Here is a 25,566-nt window from a genome sequence, read left to right on the forward strand (position 1 = left end):
TACACCTACACAATTAAGTGTCCTGAAGTTTATTTATCCTGGTAGCTTAAAACAATCAAGTATTAGTATCTATTTCAACTTCCTAATACTATTCAAAGGATAAAAGACAGGCTGGGGGGGGAACTCATTATGTGTTTATCGCTGCCACTTCATTTCAAATGCCATTTTTATCCTTGGGTGAATGTGCATAACACTAAACCATGATCCAGTAATAGTTTTTCATTTGATTTAGTATCATTTAAAGAACTTAAAATTAATAGAGGAAAATATTTTAAGAGCTATATCTTATCGGAGACAATTTAACTGTAAGGTCATGTGACAAGCAATGTACAAGTATTTGTTAAAAACTTACCAATCTCTCAATTGTCTTAAAATGTCCATTTTACACAGCAATATTTACTACCAGAAACTGCAGTGACTGATAAGTAGACACATTAGTTTGTTAAGCTCTACCTGAAAACATGCTTTCAACAAAATGTGAACATGTTGTATCTTGATTCATATGGTTTTACAATCAGGTCTTACTGAAGGAGAACACAGATTTCACTTCCTTTCTTGCAGACAATATGCAGGAAGAATCCACAAAGAGCATGTGGGCAATCTGACAAATCATACTATCTGGACTACAAGTCCTGCAATTCATTTAAAGAATGTCAAGGAGTTACGAGAGAGATTATGTTGTGGCCTTGATTTTTATTTTTTCCTAGAATTCTACAGATTCTAAAATTTATCAATTGATGTATCTTTTAAATAAACAGCACCAGTCTTGCCCATTGATACAATTAAAATTTGACTTTTTCATCTCTTAGTTCACAAGTTTATTATGAAAAACACTGCAGTGCTCTTGTGCAGTAACATCATCTTACAGCAGGGAGAAAAAAAAACAGTTCCATTCAAAACAACTCACCAGGTTCTGACAGTAACAAAGAACAACATGAGGCTGAGATTTGAGAAGGGAAAATAAACTGAGTGCAGACAAATCATACAATTAAATTAAACGGTATCCCTGAAAATAAACAAAAACGATTTTAAAACTCACAAGTAGAGGGGAGGCCTTGGTACTTATTTTTAAAAATGTTCATTAAGCTCCAATGATTGTTTGCTGCTATTCTTATCTACAGTCATGCTGAGTAAAGCTATAGCTAAATGGAAGTTAAATTGTATTCACGAGGTGTTAATGTTTACATCTTATCTGCAGTCTCTCAGAGAAAGCAAAGTAACTACAAATAGCGCTATGCCAGAAACTGGTTTCTTGACCAACAATGTCGCTTCAGCATGCAATGAACTGGTTCATTCTAAAGTGGTCACGGCTGTTGATGACAGGCTTTGTATTTTTATATGGCACATCTTTTTGGTCCGTGTGAAAACAAGTTTTTTTGAATGTTAACTATTCTCTGACACTTGTGGAGTTACTGTTGCTCTTCCCATATCCATTAGGTCAATATATGGTTCATGGCAATACTGTACAAGTTTAAAATTTCATTACAGGAAGTAGTCTGGGGTACGACGAGTAACATGTGGCTCGCCTCTGCGAGGTGCTGGGTCAAACTGCAAGCTGAAAAACAAAGACATATTTGCTCTAAGACATCAATGTACTGATAATTTATATCAATATTAGTCTCGGTTTTAGTTCCAGATGTACAACATAGTAGAAAAGGCAATGGCAACCCACTCCAGTACTCTTGCCTGGAAAATCCCATGGACAGAGGAGCCTGGTAGGCTGCAGTCCATGGGGTCGCTAAGAGTTGGACACGACTGAACGACTTCCCTTTCACTTTTCACTTTCATTCATTGGAGAAGGAAATGGCAACCCATACAGCCTTCTTCCTGGAGAATCCCAAGGACGGGGGAGCCTGGTGGGCTGCCGTCTATGGGGTTGCACAGGGTTGGACACGACTGAAGCGACTTAGCAGCAGCAGCAGCGGCAGTATAACATGTTGTTTTGAAATTTCTATACATTAATTACAGCAAGAGTCACCTATGTAAGTCTAACCACCACCTGTCACCAAAGTTATTACTGTATTATTTGACTGTATTCCACATGCTGTACATTTCATTCTTATGCACATTTTTACACTTTTTTCTATCCAATGACTTGCATAATAGGACCCTAATTATAGCTTTATCATGCGTTTTACATGCGTTTTCTAGCTGTATGCCTCCTCAAAAGAGCCAAGGCAACATCAGCCAGAGGATATGCTTCTATACATTGTGGTTCCTTCTGAGACCATTTGAAAAGATTCTACTGAACAAATTTTAAAGAGCCTACTGTATATATAATCATTTCATCCTCAGGATTTATCTACTCTACAATAAAAGTATAGGTTTAAAAGTTAAGATCCTAATAATTCATATTAAGGTCTAGGTTTCTGTTGATGTATTTCAAAGGAAACCTAAAAATCTGTTTGGAATCTGGATTTAGCATAAACTCTTGAACTATTAAACCTCCCATTAAAACTAATATTCAAGTAATGGTAACCAACTACTCAGGTGTGAATACTTACAAAGAGTATTTTAGAGTATCATCAAGTTCCATGATTGCAGCTTGGTTACCACAACGATAACAATAGTTTGGAGCACTGAAAATCGTTACTACATTTCGGTCATGGCACCAGTTATATCCCTACAAGGAAAAAGAACAGGAAAAACAACAACAACTCTATTTTACTCCTTTATTTACACAACTAAAGGTGACTCCCTTCAAGAAGGAAAATAGATCTGCCCTTTTCCCCAAAAGGTTTTTTAAAAAGTACTGCTTTGTTTTTGGATGATTTAATAATTTCCTATACTCTGCAGAATGACCCCTCCCCACCTTCTGGCCATGCTGCACAGCTTGTGGGATCTCAGTTCCCCATTCAGGGAATGAACCCAGGCCACAGCAGCAAAAACACTGAATCCTAACCACTAGACCACCAGGAACTCCCTATGCAGAACTCAAGAAGTCCTAAAAACAACAACAAAAAAACAAAACCACCAATCTCAAAAGGATAAACTACTTCTCTCACATTTCTTATTATAAAGGCCCTAAACATGATATAAGAATGAGTATATGGCCATTCCTTGTACAGGCAGATACACACTCCTGGAGACCAGAACCTTATTGATTCTGTCCTCATTACAGGCATTACTTGAACTGCCCAGATACGAAGGAGAGATGACTCTAGGAACCCCAACCTCATCCCCCCAAAGTTCACCTGAACGTATGAGTAACTTTTAAAGTACTGTTCACAAATTTCTTTCCCTATCCCAAGCAAAGTCAGACTTTATGGATAATCACAGAGCTGTGTCAGTATTAATCTAAATTGAATCTTAATTTTATAAGTATGCTTAATCAATGTTTTACGCTAAGAATTTAGCCCCTTTCCCTTTAGTTTCTTCTTTTAAATCACCTGTAATCCTACCATCCAAAGGATCACTTAAACATTTTGGGTGTATTTCTTGCCAAACTCTCCTCCATATATATGCATGTTAAATATATGTAATAAAATTGAGATTAAAAAGTGGTGTATTTCCATCTCCTCCACCTTACTTTCCCAGCCTTAACTCCCAAGCACTGCTCAGTCATTGCAGGTTGGGACCACTCTCTGCTGTGGTACGCAGGCTCTCACTGCAGCGGCTCCCCTTGTTCTGGAGCACAGGCTCTAGGCGCTCTGGCTTTAGTAGTCGCAGCTGAAATGCTTTGTTAGCTCTGCCCCATGTGGGATCTTCCTGGTCCAGGGATCAAATTGGTGTTCCTTGCATTGCAAAGTAGATTCTTAACCACTGGATCACCAGGGAAGCCCCAAAAGCTTGGGATTTTAATTCTAGTGTACCTCCATCAAAAAGGCTCAGGCTATAATGGTACACTCAGAACGGTATAATCAGAAAAATACATGCATATTCTCACTAATACCATATAATTTAAAATTTCCTAAGATCTTAAGTTTATTTAAAAAGCAAGTCAATGTCAAAGAACAAACGTACCTCCATCACCAGCTGATGAGCTCTAGACACCAACGTGAGGCCATTGGCATGATTAAATGTCTCAGAAATATCCTGCCCAAAGGTGTAACCAGCTCCTCGAGGAGATATACCCCAACCTCCACGGTCATCTGGATCTGACCACAGCAAGTCACACATTGGACCCTAAAAAGCAAGTTAAGTTTTAGACTACCTCTTGGAAAACTGGTTAATATGTGATCTTAGTAATTTAATCAGAAGCACCCTACTAAGTCACTTGTTGAACGGTGTTTGCCAAAACCAGTAAAAGGTTTTGCAGATAGTAAAGTATCTGTGTCAAATAAGTAAGAAACTATTTCCAGATGTCTTTAAGAAGCACGGCCTACACCAATGAGTTCCAACAGCAACAAGCCCTAACTAATTAATAGTATAGTTTAGTAATTAAAGTAGATGCTCTGAAAACAGTCATCACCTCGGTCCTAAACCCAGTCCCAGAGCTGTCATGATCTTGGCAGGTTTCTTAATGTTAGCTTCTGAAGAATAGGGTCAATGAGAGTGCTCACACCACATGGGATGATTTTTGAGAATTAACAAGAAAATACATAAAATGAACTAAGTTACAATTAAGAACAGTTCCTCTTTCTAAAGTTTTCTGAAAAGAAAAAATTTTATTATCAAAAAGAGTAATACCTCATGAGGAACTTCTTGTAGGCGATCAAGTGCTCTGATGTGATCCAGTGTATCTATGGATGGTGAGAGGCCACCATGTAGACAGAAGATCTGAAAAGAATGGTTTCCAACATTACCTTCATTTAAAATAAACACTACACACTAAGCTGCAAACAGTAGCCCACATCACTCAGCCCCTTGGTGTTTCTGTGTTCTCCCAGAACTGGGCTTGTTTCTGCAGGATCTTTCTTTCATCCCACTGTTAACTATGGAATATACTTTTTCTGACTGATGATAAACCATCCCTATTGCACCCAAACTCCAATCAGATCTTGACTTTACCCTCATCATAGACTATTATTTTCCTTCTCATAGAATTTTCTTGAAATTTCTCTGTGCACTTGTCTACTGGGACCAGAAAATAGTTAATTACATCTCCCCAACACATCCAGAAACAGCCTAAGAGGATGGATGGGCTATATCTCCCACCCTACTCCGTGGTTCAGTGCCACTCACAAAATAAGGGCCCAGAAGGACATGAGGATGGAAAAATAAGTTACTGGCGCCTAAATGTTAAGAAAGCAGAAGTCTGAAAATAACTGGCAACATAAGCTTTAAGAAGACTTACATACCTGCCCATCCACCAAGGCAGTGAGAGGAAGATAGTCAAAAAGGTCTGTAAAATACTTCCAAACATTTGCATTTCCGTATTTCCTTAAACACTCATCGTAGAAACCATATACTTGTGTGATCTGTCTGCTCTCATGATTTCCTCGAAGAATGGTGATACGTTCACGGTAACGAACCTGAAACAAAAAAATGGAAAACATGAACAGCTGGCTCCTTCCAAAACCAAGTTAACAACCCAGCAAACATTCTACAGGAAAATACAGAATTTCAATTTTATTGGAAAAAATATCTCACACTCCCACATCACACAAAAGTGAAATCACACCTACAGATATTTATCCCACGGGATATCTGCCAACCCCATCTCACTACCACCGACTTTATGTCAAGCATAATCATCAGCTGCAAAGCTCCATCCATGAGTTTTTTTTTTATTAGTTATACAACCATTACAATCCAGTTCTAGAACCTTTCCATTAACCCAAAGATCCCTCATGCCTGTTTGCAATCATTTCCAATTCCCACTCTCGGCAACTATTAATACTCTCTTGAGATTTGCTTTCTCTAGAAATTTCATACAAATGAAACCATGCAAAATGTAGTTTTTTTTGTGTTTGGCTTCTTTAACTTAGCAGAGTATTTTTGAGACTCATCTGTATATTGATTAGTGGTTTGTCTCTTACTGCTGCACAGCATTCCATTATATGACTACACTGTTTTGGCTTTTTATTCATCAGCTGGCTGAACATTTGGACTGTTTGCAGTTTAAGGCTATTGTCAATGTTTCTATGATCCTACTGCCATGTAAGAAATTTTTGTATGCATATACGCTCTCAATTCTCTTGGGTGGATTCCTATGGTTCTAATGTATCTTCAACAAATTAATACTTGGTATGACTAGCCTTACCCATGAAAACTATTCTAAAGGGTCTTATTTATTTCGGGCTGTGCCACACATGGCCTGTGGGATCTCAGTTCCCCAATCAGGGACTGAACCTGAAACCCCTTTACTGGGAGCAGTCGTACCCCCTGGACCACCAGGGAAGTCCCTGGCCCTAATTTTGACTTTAATTTGCATTTCCCTGATAACTAAGGTTTGACCATCTTTTCATGTACTTAATGACCATTCATACACCTTCATGGGTGAAACATCTATTCAAATATTTTGTCCACTTAAAAATTATTTGTTCTCTTATTGAGTTAGGTTTTAAAAATATATATGAATACAAATTTTTTTTAGTGGTGTCTCTTGAAGAACAAAAAATCAATTTGATGGAAGTCTAATTTATTGGCATTTTAATGGATTGTGCTTTTGGTAGCATACCTAAATCATCTTTGTCAAACCCAAGGATACAAAACTAATTTTCTCCTATGTATTATTTCAGAAGTTTCAGTTTTAGTAATTCAGATTGAGACCTCTCATTAATTTTGACCCATCTGTAGAGTATGAGGAGCTTAAGTTACCTTTTTGCATACGGATACCCAACAGTTCCAGCATTATTTGCTGAAGTTTCCTTTCCCCTGTATTAAGTCTGCTAGGACTACCATACAAGATAACAGAGATTAGAAAGCTTAGTTCAGTTCAGTTGCTCAGTCGTGTCTGACTCTTTGCGACCCCGGGAATCGCAGCACGCCAAGCCTCCCTGTCCATCACCAACTCCCGGAGTTCACTCAGACTCACGTCCATCAAGTCGGTGATTCCATCCAGCCATCTCATCCTCTGTCGTCCCCTTTTCCTCCTGCCCCCAATCCCTCCCAGCATTAGAGTCTTTTCCAATGAGTCAACTCTTCGCACGAGGTGGCCAAAGTATTGGGAGTCTCAGCTTCAGCAACAGTCCTTCCAATGAACACCCAGGAACGATCTCCTTTAGGATGGACTGGTTGGATCTCCTTGCAGTCCAAGGGACTCTCAAGTCTTCTCCAACACCACAGTTCAAAAGCACCAATTCTTCGGTACTCAGCTTTCTTCACAGTCCAACTCTCACATCGATACGTGATCACTGGAAAAACCGTAGCCTTGACTAGACGGACCTTTGTTGGCAAAGTAATGTCTCTGCTTTTTAATATGTTATCTGCTACTGCTGCTAAGTCGCTTCATTCGTGTCTGACTCTGTGCAACCCCATAGACGGCAGCCCACCAGGCTCCCCCGTCCCTGGGATTCTCCAGGCAAGAACACTGGAGTGGGTTGCCATTTCCTTCTCCAATGCATGAAAGTGAAAAGTGAAAAGTGAAAGTGAAGTCGTTCAGTCGTGCCCTCAGCGACCCCATGGACTGCAGCCTACCAGGCTCCTCTGTCCATGGGATTTTCCAGGCAAGAGTACTGGAGTGGGGTGCCATTGCCTTCTCTGAATATATTATCTAGGTTGGTCATAACTTTCCTTCCAAGGAGTAAGCGTCTTTTAATTTCATGGCTGCAGTCACCATCTGCAGTGATTTTGGAGCCCAAAAAAATAGTCTGACACTGTTTCCCCTTCTATTTCCCATGAACTGATGGGACCAGATGCCATGATCTTAGTTTTCTGAATTGTTGAGCTTTAAGTCAACTTTTTCAGTCTCCTCTTTCACTTTCATCAAGAGGCTCTTTAGTTCCTCTTCACTTTCTGCCATAAGGGTGGTGTCATCTGCATATCTGAGGTTATTGATATTTCTCCCAGCAATCTTGATTCCAGCCTGTGCTTCTGCCAGCCCAGCATTTCTCATGATGTACTCTTCATAGAAGTGAAATAAGCAGGGTAACGATATGCAGCCTTGACATACTCCTTTTCCTATTTGGAACCAGTCTGTTGTTCCATGTCCAGTTCTAACTGTTGCTTCCTGACCTGCATACAGATTTCTCAAGAGGCAGGTCAGGTGGTCTGGTATTCCCATCTCTTTCAGAATTTTCCACAGTTTATTGTGATCCATACAGTCAAAGGCTTTGGCATAGTCAATAAAGCAGAAATAGATGTTTTTTCTGGAACTCTCTTGCTTTTTCAATGATCCAGATTTTGGCAATTTGATCTCTGGTTCCTCTGCCTTTTCTAAAACCAGCTTGAACATCTGGAATTTCACGGTTCACGTACTGCTGAAGCCTGGCTTGGAGAATTTTGAGCATTACTTTACTAACGTGTGAGATGAGTGCAACTGTGCAGTAGTTTGAGCATTCTTTGGCATTGCCTTTCTTTGGGATTGGAATGAAAACTGACCTTTTCCAGTCCTGTGGCCACTGCTGAGTTTTCCAAATTTGCTGGCATATTGAGTGCAGCACTTTCACAGCATCATCTTTCAGGATTTGGAATAGCTCAACTGGAATTCCATCACCTCCACTAGCTTTGTTCGTAGTGATGCTTTCTAGGGCGCACTTGACTTCACACTCCAGGATGTCTGGCTGTAGGTCAGTGATCACACCATCATTGAGTATCTGGGTCGTGAAGATCTTTTTTGTACAGTTCTTCTGTGTACTCTTGCCATCTCTTCTTAATATCTTCTGCTTCTGTTAGGTCCATACCATTTCTGTCCTTTATCGAGCCCATCTTTGCATGAAATGTTCCCTTGGTATCTAATTTTCTTGAAGAGATCTCTAGTCTTTTCCATTCTGTTGTTTTCCTCTATTTCTTTGCACTGATCACTGAGGAAGACTTTATCTCTCCTTGCTCTTCTTTGGAATTCTGCATTCAGATGCTTGTATCTTTCCTTTTCACATCTCTTCTTTTCACAGTTATTTGTAACGCCTCCCCAGACAGCCATTTTGCTTTTTCGCATTTCTTTTCCATGGGGATGGTCTTGATCCCTGTCTCCTGTACAATGTCATGAACCTCTGTCCATAGTTCATCAGGCACTCTATCAGATCTAGTCCCTTAAATCTATTTCTCACTTCCACTGTATAATCATAAGGGATTTGATTTAGGTCATACCTGAATGGTCTAGTGGTTTTCCCTACTTTCTTCAATTTAAGTCTGAATTTAAGCAACAGAAATTTATTTCCTCACAATTCTAGAGGCTAGAAGTCCAAGATCAAGGTGTCAGCAGGGCTGGTTTCTTCTGAGGTCTCTCTTCCATGGCTAGGAAATGGCCATCTTCTCCACGTTTCTTTCCACTGTTTTTGTGCTCTATCTCCTCTTACAAGGACACCAGTCATACTGGATTAGGGGTGACCCATATGATCTCATTTTACCTTAATTACCTCTTCAAAGGTCCCATCTCCAATACAGCTAGGTATTCTGAGGTACTGGGAGTTAGGATGCAGCATGAATTTGGGGAAGAGGTGGTAGTGGCAAATTCAGTTCGTAACTGATGGTTATGTTATCTTATGAACATAATGAACATAATGGTGTTTACTATTAAAAATTCTTTTATTTATTTATGGCTGCACTGGGTCTTGTTGCTGCACACACAGGCCTTCTCCAGTTGCAGCGAGCAGGAACTACTCTCTAGGCCCATGGGTTTCTCATTACAGCAGTTTCTCTTGTTGCAGAGAATGGGATCTAGGGTGCTCGGACTTCAGGAGTTGTGGCTCACAGGCTCTAGGGCACTGACTCAGTACTTTTGGCACACCGAGAAAGCTGTCCCGCAGCACACAGGATCTTCATGGACCAGGGATCAAATCTGTGTCCCCTGCACCACTGGCAAGCAGATTCTTTACCAGTGAGCCACCAGAGAAGACCCAAACATGAATTCTTAAAAGGCAGTGTATTTATTCTTCCTCTGAGCATTAGGACTCATCCTGGGCTTTAAGTATAGGTTAGCTTGCAAGATTGCTTTCATACCATCTACAGTCACTGCAGAAACTTTCCATCATTTAATTCCACTCCTTCAATTTACAGATACAGAATATAATGACCTCGGAAAATGTTTTGCAGCACTTGACATGATTCAGACTAGTTGCTTCATCAACACTACCATTTCTGTCAATTGCTCAAAATTCAGTTTTTGCCAAAACTACATCTCAGTGCTTCTCCAGTACTAGAAAATGCTGTCAGTCATCATACCATTTTTACATATTAATAAAAATTATCTACCCAAAAGAAAAGTCTAATAATTTAAGCGAAAGGTTATCCTAAAATATTTTCTACCATTTTGTGTTTTACCTTCAAATCTCTGTATATTTCCCAAAGCTACAACTGGTATAAAACAGCTTGATTTCTCTATCATTTCTATTGTACTAGATTATCATGTCATGTCTAACAGCTGCAAACTATTCCACTGAGATAAGCCATACTTTAGATATTCACTTACTGTTATTTATATCAATTCCTTCTCTGAATTAAAGATAATGCTACAATTTACGTTTTCATATAGGCAAAGCTTCTTTCCTCTTAAAACTTCTTCCTCAGTACAATTTAGTTACATGGTTGTTGAGTCAGAGGATATAAACATGCCAATATTGGAAATGTGCTGCTCTGTTAGTGAATATGCTTCAAAAATATCTAGAAAGGTTAATTATATTACCTGTTCTAACTCCAATTTATTAAATAAAACTTCTATTTAACCAGCCCTCTAGCATTTTTAAATCATCTGAGGCATTCTTTTCCTTAGAAAATAACTCATTTTTATATTCTGTACCATTCCCTCACATTCAGAATGAAGATATAGACATGATTTATTAAGTCCAAAACCTGAATATCTAGATTCCTAAATGTGGAGATTTATTCTAAAATCTAACATGCAGATAGAGAAGACCACAAATCACTGCTGGAGGGGAAAAAGGACATTTAAGAGGGCTGTCATATCCAGTTCAAAATGCTCAAATATAAAATTGAAATTACCTTAAGAGCTACAAGCAGAGTAACTGTTTCCACTGAATAATATCCTCTGTCAACATAATCGCCCATAAACAAGTAATTTGTATCTGGTGATTTGCCACCAATTCTAAACAGTTCCATGAGATCATGAAATTGCCCATGCACATCTCCACAGACAGTGACTGGACATCGAACTTCTTGCACATTGGATTCTTTTGTCAGGATTTCTTTAGCCTACAGATGGAAAAAATAAACCAAGACACTTAGCATTAAACAACATAAACAAAGATATGTTTAGCTACACTTAAGATACAAGCTGCACTTAATACAGCTTTAAAGGGCAGGCTCAGCATAAGATGAAAAAGCAGATAATTATGACCCCATCAAAACAAAAAGGCAAGACACGCCTAAAATCTATTCAACAGCTATCTCATCCCTGATCTCAGGAAAAACATGCATCAAGGTGCACAGTCCCATTCTTCCCATCAGTACTCCAAGTTTTAGGCCTACCAGTTGACATCTAACTAAATGCTAAAGAGATCATTATTAGCAGTCACATGGAACAAGACACTCAGGTACCTAGTTCCTCAGCTTTAGAGTTCTAACTACAATATACTCTAGGATTTCCGGCTATGTGGAGAGGTTTCTTAGGCCTACTTTATTTAAAAAAGATTATGGGGAAGATATTAAAACTTAGTATTTTGTTTTTACCCTCTTAATATCAAAGTACAAACTTACTGTTTTACAACTGTGACTATTCAATATACATGGTTTTTATGCTGCTTTTAGAAAACTAGCATCCTATGCATTTCCCCATTAACCACAAATTCCAACATTACTTTAAAAAAAGACAGGAAACTCAATTTTTATCTTTATTTCTTGCTGATTAATTATTATCTTTTTGGCTGTGCTGGGTCTTCCTTGCCACGCATGGGCTTTCTCTTCATTCCAGTGTGCGGGCTTCTCACTGTGTTGGCTTCTCTTGTTGCGGAACACAGGCTTGGCAGTTGGGGCGTGAGGGACCTAGAACGTGTAGGCTCAGTAGTTGTGGCACAGGGGCTTAATTGCTCCTCAGCATGTGGGATCTTCCAGGACCAGGGTCAAACCTATGTCCCCTGCACTGCCAGGCAGAATTTTAACCACTGGACAACCAGGGAAGTTCCAAACGTTAGTTTTAAGAGTAACATAATATTCCACTCAGTAGAAACTCTTTCATTTATTTCCAACACACATTTATTAATCACTTGTGTTAGTTTCTCAGTCATGTCCAACTCTTTGCAACCCCATGGTCTGTCCATGGAATGTTACAGGCAAGAATACTGGAGTGGGTTGCCATTCCCTTCCTCAAGGGATCTTCCTGTTACTGTATGCTAAAAACTGTGGATTGACTGGGAGATAACCACTCATTTGCTAGACTATGAGTGATACTTTGTGCAAGACCCCATGCTAGTCCCTGGAGGTATAGTGAGTAAGACAGATCATTCTCAAGCCAGGGTTGGTGAGGGGGATTTGGGGAATGATTACAATTAATAGATGCAGTATTAAAGTCCAAGGAATTAACCAGGAAAGGTTAACATGGTTATAGCACAGTATGGAAAAACAGACAAGGGCAGACTAAGGTGAGGGCAACAAGCCACCTGATTTTAGCACTGGTAGTCCTAAATCCCAGGAAATACGTCAGTTGCATCCAGGCAAACCACAATGACAGCTGGTCATCCAGGTAGGAAATATAGGGGGAGAACAGAGCATGGATATGGACTGAAAACAAGTCTAAAGTAGTAGCAAAACAAAGATCCAACAGACGGAAGATCTGATGAGTGAATTTAGGATTTCAGAAGTAGAGGTATGACTGTGGATACCTGAGGTGGAGTAGAGCTTAAAGGTCACCCACCAGTACTGAGGGACCAAACGACCAACAAGTCTTGCCTGACTCCTTCCAAAACATATCTCAATCCGTATGCTTCTACATATTTTGTCAACATCCTGATCCAAATGACCATCATTTCACCTGGATTACTGTTAGCCTCCACAATGATCTCCCTCTTTCTAGTCTTCCTCCTCCAATTTACTTGCCATGTAACAAGCAAAGTAACAGCTTAAAAATTATCACCAGATTCACTTTATCCACCACTGTCTAAACCAGGGGTCCCCAACCTCTGGGATCTAATGCCTAATGATCTGAGGTGGAGCTGATGTAATGATAACAAAAATGAAGTGCACAATAAATGTAACATGCTTGGATCACCCTCAAACTAGCCTCCTCTATGGAAAAATAGTCCTCCATAAAACCGGTCCCTGATGTCAAAAGGTTGGGGACTGCTTGACCACACAGCACCTCGCTAGAACAATGCCCCAGATGTTGAAGGCATTTCTTATTTTCAGAGGATCAAGAACTATTTTGAGATACTAGATAGGTACTGGCGTCTTTAGGGAAAGCCCTGAATGTCTCCCAGGACAATGGCACAAGTACAGGCTTAGAAAATGGTACCCAAGTTCTCCGGATAATGAAGAAACAACAGGTAATAGCTGTGAAGAAAAAAGCCCAAGTATCTAGGTTGAGGACAGAAGCCTGACAAACAAGGGATTTTATTCTCAAGTAAAAGAAGGCAGAACACATCCACCTGGGGGAGCTACTACAGAAGGTACAAGACTTTCTCAGGGAGAGCACTGTGGCTCACTACAGTGTGAGCAACAACCATGGATGTCAAGGACTGATTTACTTATTGCTGCACTGGGTTGCTGTGCATGGGCTTTCTCCAGTTGTGGTGAGTGGGGGCTACTCTCCTGATGCAGTGCGAGGGCATCTCATTGCAGTGGCTTCTCTTGTTGGAGCATGGGCTTAGTTGCCCTGCAGCATGTACAACTTTCCCGGACCAGGGAACCCACATCCCCTGCAGTGGCAGGGGTATTTTTAACTGCTAGACCACCAGGTAAATCCCCTACAGACTGGTTTTAAGGAAGTGGTACGCAACCTTAGCAGCACATTAAAAAATCACTTAGAAAACCTTTAAAAATATTCAGATGCCCAACTACTACTTCTCCCAATTAAGTCAGAATCTTCGTGGGTGGGATCCAAGCATAAATAAGTCTTCCTTCCTTACCCTATGCTTTCTTGGGTGCAGTCAAGCTTAAGAAGAACTATTTTGAAGTCCCTGAACATTCTGGGGAGACTATTTCAGGACACTTATCAACCACTGACATAGAAATGTTAATTAGTTTGATCTAACATTTTTAAATTTAGAAAAAAATTCCGTTTCAAAAAGAGGCATTTCTTAAGAAATACATATACTCTATCTCTCTACAGTAATTCCAACTTCCCAGTTCATTATTACTGAAAAGCAGAATATTCTATTATTAAATATTCCATTACTAAGTCTATTTGGAACTAATACTGGGCCTAATGTTATCAGCACCTAGTATATACATGTGTGCTCAGTCGCCAAGTTGCGTCTGACTCCTGGCAACCTCATGGTCTCAAGTCTGCTAGGCTCCTCTGTCTATAGGATTTTCGAGACAAGAATACTAGACTGGGTTGCCCTGCTCTCCTCCAGGGGATCTTTCCCACCCAGGGACTGAACCTGGGTCTCCTGCATTGCAGGTGGATTCTTTACCACTGAGCCACCTGGGAGGTCCTCAGTACATACTATGAATGAAATGATAGGTTCTACTTAAACCCATGTAAATCTTGCCTTGATGCTACCACACTTACTTCCACCAGAAGTTAAATTTTAAAATACATCTGGACACTTGAGTACCTGCAAGATTATAGTCTATATGAATGATAAAAAGTTGTCATTAATGACTGCCTTTTTAAAAATATTATTTCCTGTGATTACTGTTTCTAAACTGGAGTATAATTGCTTTACAATGTTGTGTAGTTCCTGTCATACAGTGAAGTGAATCAGCTATGTGTGCTGTGCTTAGTCACTCAGTTATGTTCAACTCTTTGTGACCCCTTGGACTGTAGCCCGCCAGGCTCCTCTGTCCATGGTGATTCTCCAGACAAGAATACTGGAGTGGGTGGCCATGTCCTCCCTCCAGGGGATCTTCCCAACCCAGGGATCTACCCAGGTCTCCAGCACTGCAGGCGGATTCTTTACTGTCTGAGCCACCAGGGAATCAACTATATGTATACATAAATCCCCTTCCTCTCACCCCACTCCCCATCTTACCTATCTAGGTCATCAGAGAGCATGGAGCTGAGCTTGTAACTGCCTTAAATCCCTTATAATCTACTCAAAATTTCTATTCAAATCATAAAAGAAAAGTCTAAATGCTATTTGTTCCTTTTAGGTATTTCAAATTTAGATAAATCACAATGATAAACACTATCTACCTTCAATTTTATTTTTTAGTCTTTAACTTGTTACAATATTGCTTGTGTTCTATGTTTCAGTTTGTCTTTTTTTTTTTTTATACCAATGGCACCCCACTCCAGATTTTCTTGCCTGGAAAATCCCAGGGATGGAGGAGCCTGGTAGGCTGCAGTCCATGGGGTCACCAAGAGTCAGACACGACTGAGCGACTTCCTTTTCACTTTCATGCATTGGAGAAGGAAATGGCAACCCACTCCAGTGTTCTTTCCTGGAGAATCCCAGGGATGGGGGAGCCTGGTGGGCTGCCATCTCTGGGGTCACACAGAGTCGGACGCGACTGAAGTGACTTAGCAGCAGGCATGTGGGAACCTAGCTTTCTGACTAGAATCCAACCCACACCCCCCTGCACTGGAAAGCGAAGTCTTTAACCACTGGACTGCCAGGGAAGTCCCAACAGTAATACATTCTTGTAAAAAAAATTTTAGCAGATAAAACTAAATATCCCTTCTGACCACTCTCCAGAATTCTACTTTTCTTGGGAAAAATAACCAACCATAGCATTCTGAGGTATATCCTTCCGAAGTCTCATTTTAAAACTTTATATACATATTATATTCCCACAGAAACGTAATAGTTTTCTTTGCATTTTTAAACTAGAAGCAATATTAAGGGAAAAGCAGCCTCCTCAGAGTTCATAATGCATATACATACAGACCAGGTCAATTTCTCACACTGGAAGTAAAAGTACTTCCTGAAGGATTAGGATACAAGGAGTGGGTACTGAAATGTATATCCCAGTACCTGCTCCCTTGTATCCGTATGCAGGCGTGTTTCCTGAAAGAAGATTCCATGAAGTGGACCTATGAGCATATACAGCAGTTTGTACTATTTTTATGTTGACACTACCACACTGTCCTCCGAAAAGGAAAGGCCACTGTAAAAGATAAAGTGAACACTCTCACCCTGGGAAAGTCAAAGCTTGCTCCTCCCTTCCCAGCAAATTTTAGACCAGAAAAATTATAATTAAATCCCGAAGAAATCAGTAGTATGTATCAGATGCAATCCAGCCAACTATTAAGTATATTGTTATAAATAGTCAAGCTTATAAAGGACCAGTTTAAAACACACTTAAGAAAAAAATTCTCTCAATTTACCAGCGCTCAGATGATCACTACACAAAAAGATGAAATTCCCAGAAGAGCATAACAAAAAAGACTGCAGACGTCTTGTTAAAGATTATTCTACAGTCAGGAAAACTAATCATAGAAATGTCTGAGAGAAGCTGTGCTATCACAAGGAGTCAGGCCTTATAAATCCCAGAAGCACCTAACAGAAGCCCCCTCTACGGGTCACCCAAAGGGACCGCTAATGAGTCACCACCTTTAGTGTCCAAGCCTCTACCAACCACCAGTTTCAAAGACAGGTATACAACTTCAACTCTCTGGTTTAATACTCAAAGTAAATGGCAGAACCAGACTTTCAAGGTAACTTAATTAACATTAAACATTAAAAAAAAATTTAGTAACTACCTTTTCACTCTCATGGTATTCTAACTCCCAAAACTGAAAGCCTCAGGTCATCTGAATTATTCACAGAAGCAAAAGCAACACCCCTCCCAAACTTCTATTTCCCCTAAAACACTTCTCAAGGACTTCAAAGTCTCAGCTAATATAATTAATATTTGAAAAAAGAATGAAGATCAAGTTCTAAAAATTAGTGTAACTAGCACCATATTGCTTTATTGGACCCCTACTGAAATTCAGTCAAATGATACAGATTGATATGAATTAAATCAAGGTAGTACCTTCCCAGAACAAAGTCAAAACTGAAACAAGTTATTCCATTTAATAAGAGCTTATCACAAGTAACTGTGGAAAGTTAAAATTTTTTACATGTCCTAAAATTTTAAAACTTAAAGATTCACCCAAAGGACAGTAACCTTCAGAAACAATAACTTGTTATAAACATCCTCTCAGCATTCTGAGTTCAGATTCAGAAATCTCATTTTATTTTCAACCTACTATAAAACCATCAGGTAATAAGGTCAGTGACCTATAGACTTTAATATTTTTTATAGTTTTATATTCTTAGATATGGACTATCCCTAACCACCATAACAATGTGACTGCTACTGCCGCTAAGTCGCTTCAGTCGTGTCCAACTCTGTGCGACCCCATGGACGGCAGCCCACCAGCCTCCCCCGTCCCTGGGATCATCCAGGCAAGAACACTGGAGTGGGTTGCCATTTCCTTCTCCAATGCATGAAAGTGAAGAGTGAAAGTGAAGTCACTCAGTCATTTCTGACTCTTAGAGACGCCATGGACTGCAGCCTACCAGGCTCCTCCATCCATGGGATTTTCCAGGCAAGAGTACTAGAGTGGGTTGCCATTGCCTTCTCCATAACAGTGTGAAATTGCAAACAAATCAGACTGAAAACAGATCAATAGATCAACAAAGCCAATATTTTTCAAGGAAAGCAAATAAAACAAAACATGAACAAGAGATTCTTCAGCCATTCTGAATTTCCTTAAGGATATGCAATAGTGATATCATTTCTATGTAATTTACACAGCAGAAAAAGCTATGCAACACATTTATGCATTTTTACACTTTAAATAAAAAACAGGCAATGTATTTATGCATTTTATTATTAAATCAAGGAAAACATGGTTAACCTGTAAGAATATGGCCTTCTCAATTTTACCATACCAACAAAAGCTATTTTCATTTCTTTGTATTCCCTTCCAGTTTACAAGTGGCCACCATCTCAATCTGTGTCCTAAAGTTCCGAATACTGATCCAGTTTCCTATATCAATGTAAACTGTTGTATAATATGCTCCTGAACGATCTATCCATGTATTATTATTTATTTGAATCATTTTCTTTCAGGAAATTTTCAATTGTCATTACAGTGTTAACATTTTTTGTTTTCTACATACTACTGGACCAACTACTGCCCAACTTGTTATGCAGTAATAAATGGGAAGATTGTACCCATTCTCAGCTCTTTCAGGTATGAAGTGTTATCTTCTGATTTAACTGACACTTTTCATTTAGAGTTCAGACTTTTTATTCCATGTTTATATAGCATCAGGTATTTCTTCTCCTATACAATGTGTCCACACAAACTAGATATCTTTCTATTAAAAATCTGGTAATTCTAGTGTTCATTAGAACTCTAGTTCAAGTAAATTTAACATTTCATATTTTAATCAGTTGAATATGAATACATCTTCTACCAATATAGCCATAAAGACATGAGAAGCAAACAAAAAAGTAATTTTTGCATTTTACTTCTCAGTTTAAGTGAAAAATTAAAGACATCTGAAAAGTTTTTTAAGACTCTATGCTTCTACTGCAAGGAATTTTGCATACTGCTCAGTGTGACCAAAAAAATAAGAAGTAAAAATAAATAAAATGCCTGTAGGGTCAAACAACCACGTTAGGTATCCTGGTTAGGCATGGAAAGATATTTCAAAATATAAAATAAAAAGCACAGTAAGTTTGCAATAATGAAGTTTTTCAATAACCTAAGACATTCATTTTGCTTCATACTGCCTTTATGGATAGAAAAGTTTTTTAAGTTCGTGATAAATATGTGACCAGATTTTTATTTTGGTGTCATACATAAGGTAGGACATATTACTAAGCTCTAGAAGCAAATGAATCTTGAATTAATTATCTCTAACTACCAAATCTTTCTTCATAAACTTAGTCTTTCATTAATTATACTGATCAGATGCCGCTAATATTTTATGAAATATTTCAGTCATTTTTTATTTAAATTCTGTATTCAAAAGTCCCCTGGAGAAGGGAAAGGCTACCCACTCCAGTATTCTGGCCTGGAGAATTCTGTGGACTGTACAGCCCATGGGGTCAAAAAGATTTGGACACGACTGAGCAACTTTCACTTTCACACTTTGCTTTTTGATTTAGGGTCTAATGGAAAGAAAAAGATCAGGGATGAGGGGAATCCTAAAATTCTATCAAGAGAATATGTGATGTTTTCCCATCTGTTTCTGTCAAATAACCATCTTACTTCTGACCAAAATGAACATTAAAAAACTTATATTTTAAATTATTTATTTATGACCGTTCACGAGCTTTCTCTAGCTGCCCCAAGCAACTAGAGAAATAACTACTCTTTGTTGGTATGTGTGAGCTTCTATTGCAGTGGCTTCTCTTGTTGGGTAGCACAGGCACTAGGGCGCCCAGACTTCAGCAGTTGTGGCACGTGGGCTCAGTAGTTGCCTCATGCGTGTGGGATCTTCCCAGATCAGGAACTGAACCTGTGTTCCCTGCACTGGCAAGCAGATTCCCAGTCTCTGGACCACCAGGGAAGTCCTGACCTTTTCTTTAAAGCAGTATGCCTCACTTGCAACAGGCTGGCCTACATCTCTACCAACAAACATACCCATGTGCATGAATTAAACAGTCCCAATTGTTTCTGCGTAGGAAAAAAAATGTTAATCTACTAAACTGAGAAATGTTGCTATATACACAGTTAAAAATTTTTCACAAGAATCCATCCTGAATGAGATTCATCCTCACTGAGTCTGATCTCTTCTCTCATCTGTGAAAGGTGACTTAGCCTTGAGGACCTTTAAAGTTCTTTTCATCACTTAAAAGGGCTTCCCTCATAGCTCAGTTGGTAAGAATCCGCCTGCAATGCAGGAGACAGACCCCTGTTGGATTCCTGGGTAGGGAAGACCCACTGGAGAAGGGATAGGCTACCCACTCCAGTCTTCTTGGGCTTCCCTTGTGGTTCAGCTGGTAAAGAATCTGCCTGCAATGCAGGAGACCTGGGTTCGATCCTAGGTTGAGAAGATCCCCTGAAGAAGGGGAAGGCTACCCACTCCAGTATTCTGGCCTGGAGAATTCCATGGACTGTACAAGCCATGGGATTGCAAAGAGTCGGACACAACTGGAGTGACTTTCACTTTCACCACTAAAAAGCTTTTTTATTGGAAGTCAAAGCCCCCCAACAGATAGCAGGCAACATTGCTAGTTTACAGATGATGGGCAGCAGAGAAAGACAATTAACCTGATAGCCACTAGCACAAAAATTCTAAAATCTTCCCTATCTGGAGCTTACAAGTTCAATCTCCTGACTAATCCAAAACCCTGCTACAGAGCAATAACAAATCCCTACAACAACAACACTATTTAGACAAACTTAAATAGTGAAAATAGCACATATAAGGAGAGTATAAAAATTTTTGGTTGAATGTATTCCAAAGACAAATGTACACTGTCACAGTTACCAGTATTACTGACACTCCATAACTTGTGTGAACTACACTTTGCATGACTACGTTATCTACTGTTTATCTTTCAGAGGCACTCTAGAAAAAAGGTTGTCAATCTTCTTTCAGGCCTCTCGACAACAGAAAGGTAAAAGTTCCCATTGGTGGTAGTAACTAAATGACTAAGGCAGAGGTGGGGACAGGGTGTGCCAGAGTGACTGGTCAGCTGGTCATGTATAGTTTAGAAAATACCCAGATGCAGATATATCTGTCACTGCTTTATTCATCCATTCCAAATCACAATACCAATAAATCAATGGGCAACAGCAACTTTGTACTGTGAAAAAATTAAGCAGTCAGTCCTAGATTGCTTTTTCCAGTCCTTTCAGACCTCACTCACCCCAGCCATTTACTGGCTACCAGACCTCTCTCTACTTCAGTCTCTGCTACAACTTTTGCTCCAGAAGTTGAAATCCCCTTCACAGTTATATTCTATTTCAAATTTCACTTGTCCAGTGGACTGCAGGTTGAGGTTTTTTCACAAAAGGATGATAATGAGAAATGGTAAGGAAAAAAGGTGCAAATAAGAGAAACAGCTCTAAATATAAAGAAAATAGTAAAAGGAGGGCGGTTGATTCTATGCCAAACGTAACTTCTCCTACTTCTCAGCACCCTCAAGAGAGACCACCTCTCCACCATACATTAATCCAAACCCAATGTCTCCTGGTTTTCCTTAAAGTTTATCTCCTCAAAACTAAATAAATACTCCTCAACAAGTAACTGACAAACCTGACTTACAATAAAACCAGGAAAAAGAACACCGAACAAGAGTTATCTCAAGTGCTCTTCCAGTGCCCGTCATTCTTTTTATAGCATGAGTTTCACCTTAGTTCTACTGCCCGTATTTGCAGACACAGAACTCTTGATTCTGACAGAGAAACAAAGGCAGAGTTGGGGGAGGGGGGAAATTTGTGTGTCCAAAAAGATCTGTTCACCTTTTTAGTGTTTCCTCATTAAGTCAACTCAAAGACAACTGCACTACTGATTCATGCCTGGAAGATCACAAAATACACCCAGGCAGACAGCCTTGATCAAGGTAGCTATGAGGATAAAAAGAAAGGCATTTTAACAAGCTGTAATGAACAATATAAATGTCAGTTACGCTTTATTAGAATATTTTAGAGCTCGTTCTCTGGATCATGATTTACACTATCTTAGAATACACAGAAAATGAACTGGGGTTTTCACCTCACTAATCTTATTTGAGAGGCAAATGCAGTTAGCCACATCCAATATTGAAGAATAATTACTGTTTCCTCCTCCAGGACAGAGTGAGACAACAGTATGTGACATGAATAGGAAGCTTTCAAGCAATCAGAACAAAAATTATACTTTCTTTTACACAGCTGAGGATTCTGCAATTCAGTCTGGCCTCAATTCATCTGCATCTTTCATTACTAACACTACCTCAGAAGAGAGGGAGGCTGTGCAGTAAGACTAGAACACTGGGCTTAAAGTCTATACAACTAGGCAATCTGAATTCAGTCACTGTAGCCAAGTCTCTTTACCTTTCTGAGGTGTGGTTTCTATCTATGAGGATAACTGTTTCATAAGCTTGTTAAGAGAACTGTGTACGTGACAGTATGATGAAAACAGTATGTTGTACCATGCTGGCCCCACAACTGCTTGTTCTTGATATTCAAATTACCTTTATGGAAATGAGTCAAACAACCTTTTAAATTAAACACACACACACAGACTCACAAAAATATATTACCCATTTCATATAGGAATTTAACCTTGGTCAAGTATTTTGCAGGTCATCCAACCAGAAGGAAGACTAATACTGCATTTTATTTATAGTGCTTGTACAGCAATAGAAAATAGCATGCCTAGGTAAAGAACTCCTCTGGATACAAACAACATTCTCCACAAGTTTGGTAAGACATGAAAGCACAAGGCCAAAAACCATACCTAAATGAAACCACTGCTGAACAAAACAAGACTGTTTACTAGCACTAGGCACACAACATCATCCTTGGCTTTGATATAGATCACATCCTGGGGGGAGAAAATCTTAACTAGTTAAAAGCATAAAAACCATATTCACTCTTGTTTATAAATACACACTTTTCTTCTCATAACTAAAGAAATTATGAATTAGCCATCTCCACCAAGTATCTTTTCTTTAAAAACAAAAAGGGAAAAAAGAAAAAAACTATAATACTAATCAAAGTTTTTCCTTCAAGGTTTTCAAAATCTGTAGCCTTCACTAGATGCACTACTAGTCATACAAATATTAATGGTGAAAAGAGAACTTTTCTCTTTCACTAAAGAGAGTTGAACAAAAGATGGTAAGTCATGTACTTTAACTTGTCTCGTCTACCTAAAAAACTGCCTTCAAATTAACTTAGCTTGAAAGATTAATAGAACTCTAAGACTTGGAATACTTAACAAGTTAAAAACATTTTGAAAGCTGTGTGGTTATCTCCCTGAAAGGATCCAAGACTTAGAAATCTAGCTTCAAGTATTTTTTCGTTTTTTTTGGCTCTAAGAATTAAAATCTTGATGCAGTAAATGAGCAATGGAGAATTAAGCATAAATTGATTAATCTCACCACATCTAAATTTTACAAAGGTGGGAAACAATGGCCATTTACCAAATAGATCAAGCTTCAGCACCCCACTGTTAACTCCAGTAGTATCTTCTGTTGTCTCCAACAAGAACACTCTACCTCGTGGTCCACCTACAACTGATTTCCAACTAGATTCAGTCTCCTTGAGGACAAGCATGATTATTTTTCATTCTTCTCATAAAAGCAAGCAGTCATGGATATCTAGTAAGTTTTCAGTATTTAAATACAGTACTAATTTAAAATAGAACCGTACTATCTCAGATTAGCAAGAACCTTGGGACATCTGTTTTAATTCTAGCTTATAGGCAGGAGGCCCAAGTGAAGTGGCTGCCTCAAGGTCAGACACAATTACTTGGTGGCAGAAAGAGGACTAGTGTCCAGGTCTATCGCACATTTCAGTGGGCTTCTAATTACATCCTTGCTCTCCTGCAATGTTTTCTACGCAAATGACTAGTCACCGAGCCAACTGCTGACTCAAAGTCATTATACAGAGTAAGAACTCAACCCTAGAAGTCATTAAAATCATCACTTACAGTAGTACCTAAACACTAAGACCTAACATTATACATTAAGTGATCCTTAAAAGTCTATTTCTAACCCTTTAAAACAAATGTCATCCACATGAATTAAGGATCAAGAAGCAACAGAAGACTACACTGTTCCTATTAAAATTCAGCTCAGTGAGATGATGTGCCACCTCATCAACTAGCAGTTTCTGTCGAAGCTTGGGAATAAACATATCTGAATTAGACTCACTTAAATTGCAATTACTCACAGAATAGTATCTGAAACAGCCTGTTTTAGGAGCATATACATCAAACTCACATTAAACCGCAAGTCAGCATAATTGCTGTCTAATAATTACCTTCACTATTCCAGAAAGGCTGACATTCCACAATTCTGTGAAACTAAAATGAGATGCTACAAAGGTAATTTTGAGAAGGTTAAGCTGAAGCATTCATGGTGGAGCTCATCATTTTCTCTACTTTAGAAAACTGAATTATAGGACTTAAATCCAACAGGCTACCTGTTTCCCCAACTCCATGGGAAAAAGAAATTGGAATTAGGTAACTTAAAATGCATTTGCTGAAACAGACTACAACATTCCAATCTCAACATCTGTGAGATAAATTATTTTAACACTAAGCACAATGTCTGGAATACAGTAAAAGCTCAATCAAGATATATTATTATTACTATCACTATTTAAAGTCACAAATACACAACTTTTCCAACAAGGAGCTAGGACACAATATTTGCTGCTCTTTCAGTTCATGGTGCTCATTTAAAAAATAAATGGCAAAATGCCAAGTACGTTAGGATTAGAGAAGGGTTTCACACTACCCAATTTGAGTCAGCATATAAATCATAAACTGACACTTGATTTCCAATCCAAAGTTCCTTATGGAGTATGACTCACCAAATTCTCCATTTCTTCCAACTATGAAAAAGAAGTTACACTCCTCCCTATAACTACCACCTCTGATACTCGTAGGTTCGAGATCCATCTTAAAATTCTTTGAAAACACACCTTAAGTCTCCAGAAGAGAGAGAGAGTACTTAAAGCTGTGGGGCCTTTAGGTAGGACCTGGGATCTGGTCTACAAGCTTGCCTTTCGGGGAGCCTCTGGACAGCTCTGGACCTGAGAATTAGGCCAGAGAACCAGTAAAAAAAAAAAGCCTCTTACTCACCTCAGAGAAGAGTTCCATGCCCCATTCCCAACCCATAGAACCCAAGTTCTCTTACTTAAACCTTCCCAACCCATAGAACCCAAGTTCTCTTACCTAAACCTTCCCCAACTCCGACCCACAGGGTCTAGCTCCCCCCAGCCATCTCTCCCCGCGCCAAGGCCGGGAAGCTCTAAAGCCCCGGAGTTGAGTGAACGGCGCCATTTTAGGCGGCCGTGGCAGCGACAACCAATCCCTGCGCGGGAGGCAGGGGGCGCCGGGTCGCCCGGGAGCCGCCTCCGGGCCGTGCCGGGCGCGGGTCCGGGAGGCTCGGGGGGCCGGGGCCTCCGCCATGTTGCACCCTCCCCACAGCGCCCTCTTTCTCGAGAAGGCTCTGCCCGCCGCGGCTCCCCCATCCGAGATGTAGCTCACCTTCTCGCAGAGGCTCTTAACCTGGGACTCAGACAGCTGCTTGCACTCGTTCAGCTGCTCGATCCACTGGTCCAGCTCCTTGGTGAACACCTTCTCGTCCATGATGCCACCCGCCCGAACCGGCTGCCGCTCCGCGCTCCTCCCGCGCCGCCGCCCGCACACGGGCCACACGCACACGCCGCCGCCGGTTCCCGGGGTATTTGTGAGGGTACTGGCGGTTGCTCGGCGCTAGCGCTGGCCCTCTGGCTCGCCCCTCTGTGCTCGGCCACCGGCCGCTGCCCTCCTCCACTCGCTCTAGCCCCGAAGCTCT

General features: G+C 39.8%; 1 protein-coding gene across 1 annotated transcript; it reads right to left on the reverse strand.

Moving 5' to 3' along the window:
* Positions 1-712: 712 nt before the first annotated feature.
* PPP2CA (protein phosphatase 2 catalytic subunit alpha) lies at positions 713-25,484 on the reverse strand. The gene is given in 7 exon segments (NM_181031.2): positions 713-1,555; positions 2,505-2,623; positions 3,964-4,125; positions 4,630-4,719; positions 5,241-5,414; positions 10,984-11,193; positions 25,257-25,484. Coding segments are annotated over 7 exon segments (930 nt in total). The 5' UTR covers positions 25,359-25,484; the 3' UTR covers positions 713-1,482.
* Positions 25,485-25,566: the final 82 nt, after the last annotated feature.

This window comes from Bos taurus, chromosome 7 (genome assembly GCF_002263795.3).
Source record: "Bos taurus isolate L1 Dominette 01449 registration number 42190680 breed Hereford chromosome 7, ARS-UCD2.0, whole genome shotgun sequence".
In the NCBI taxonomy this organism is placed as follows: Eukaryota; Metazoa; Chordata; class Mammalia; order Artiodactyla; family Bovidae; genus Bos; species Bos taurus.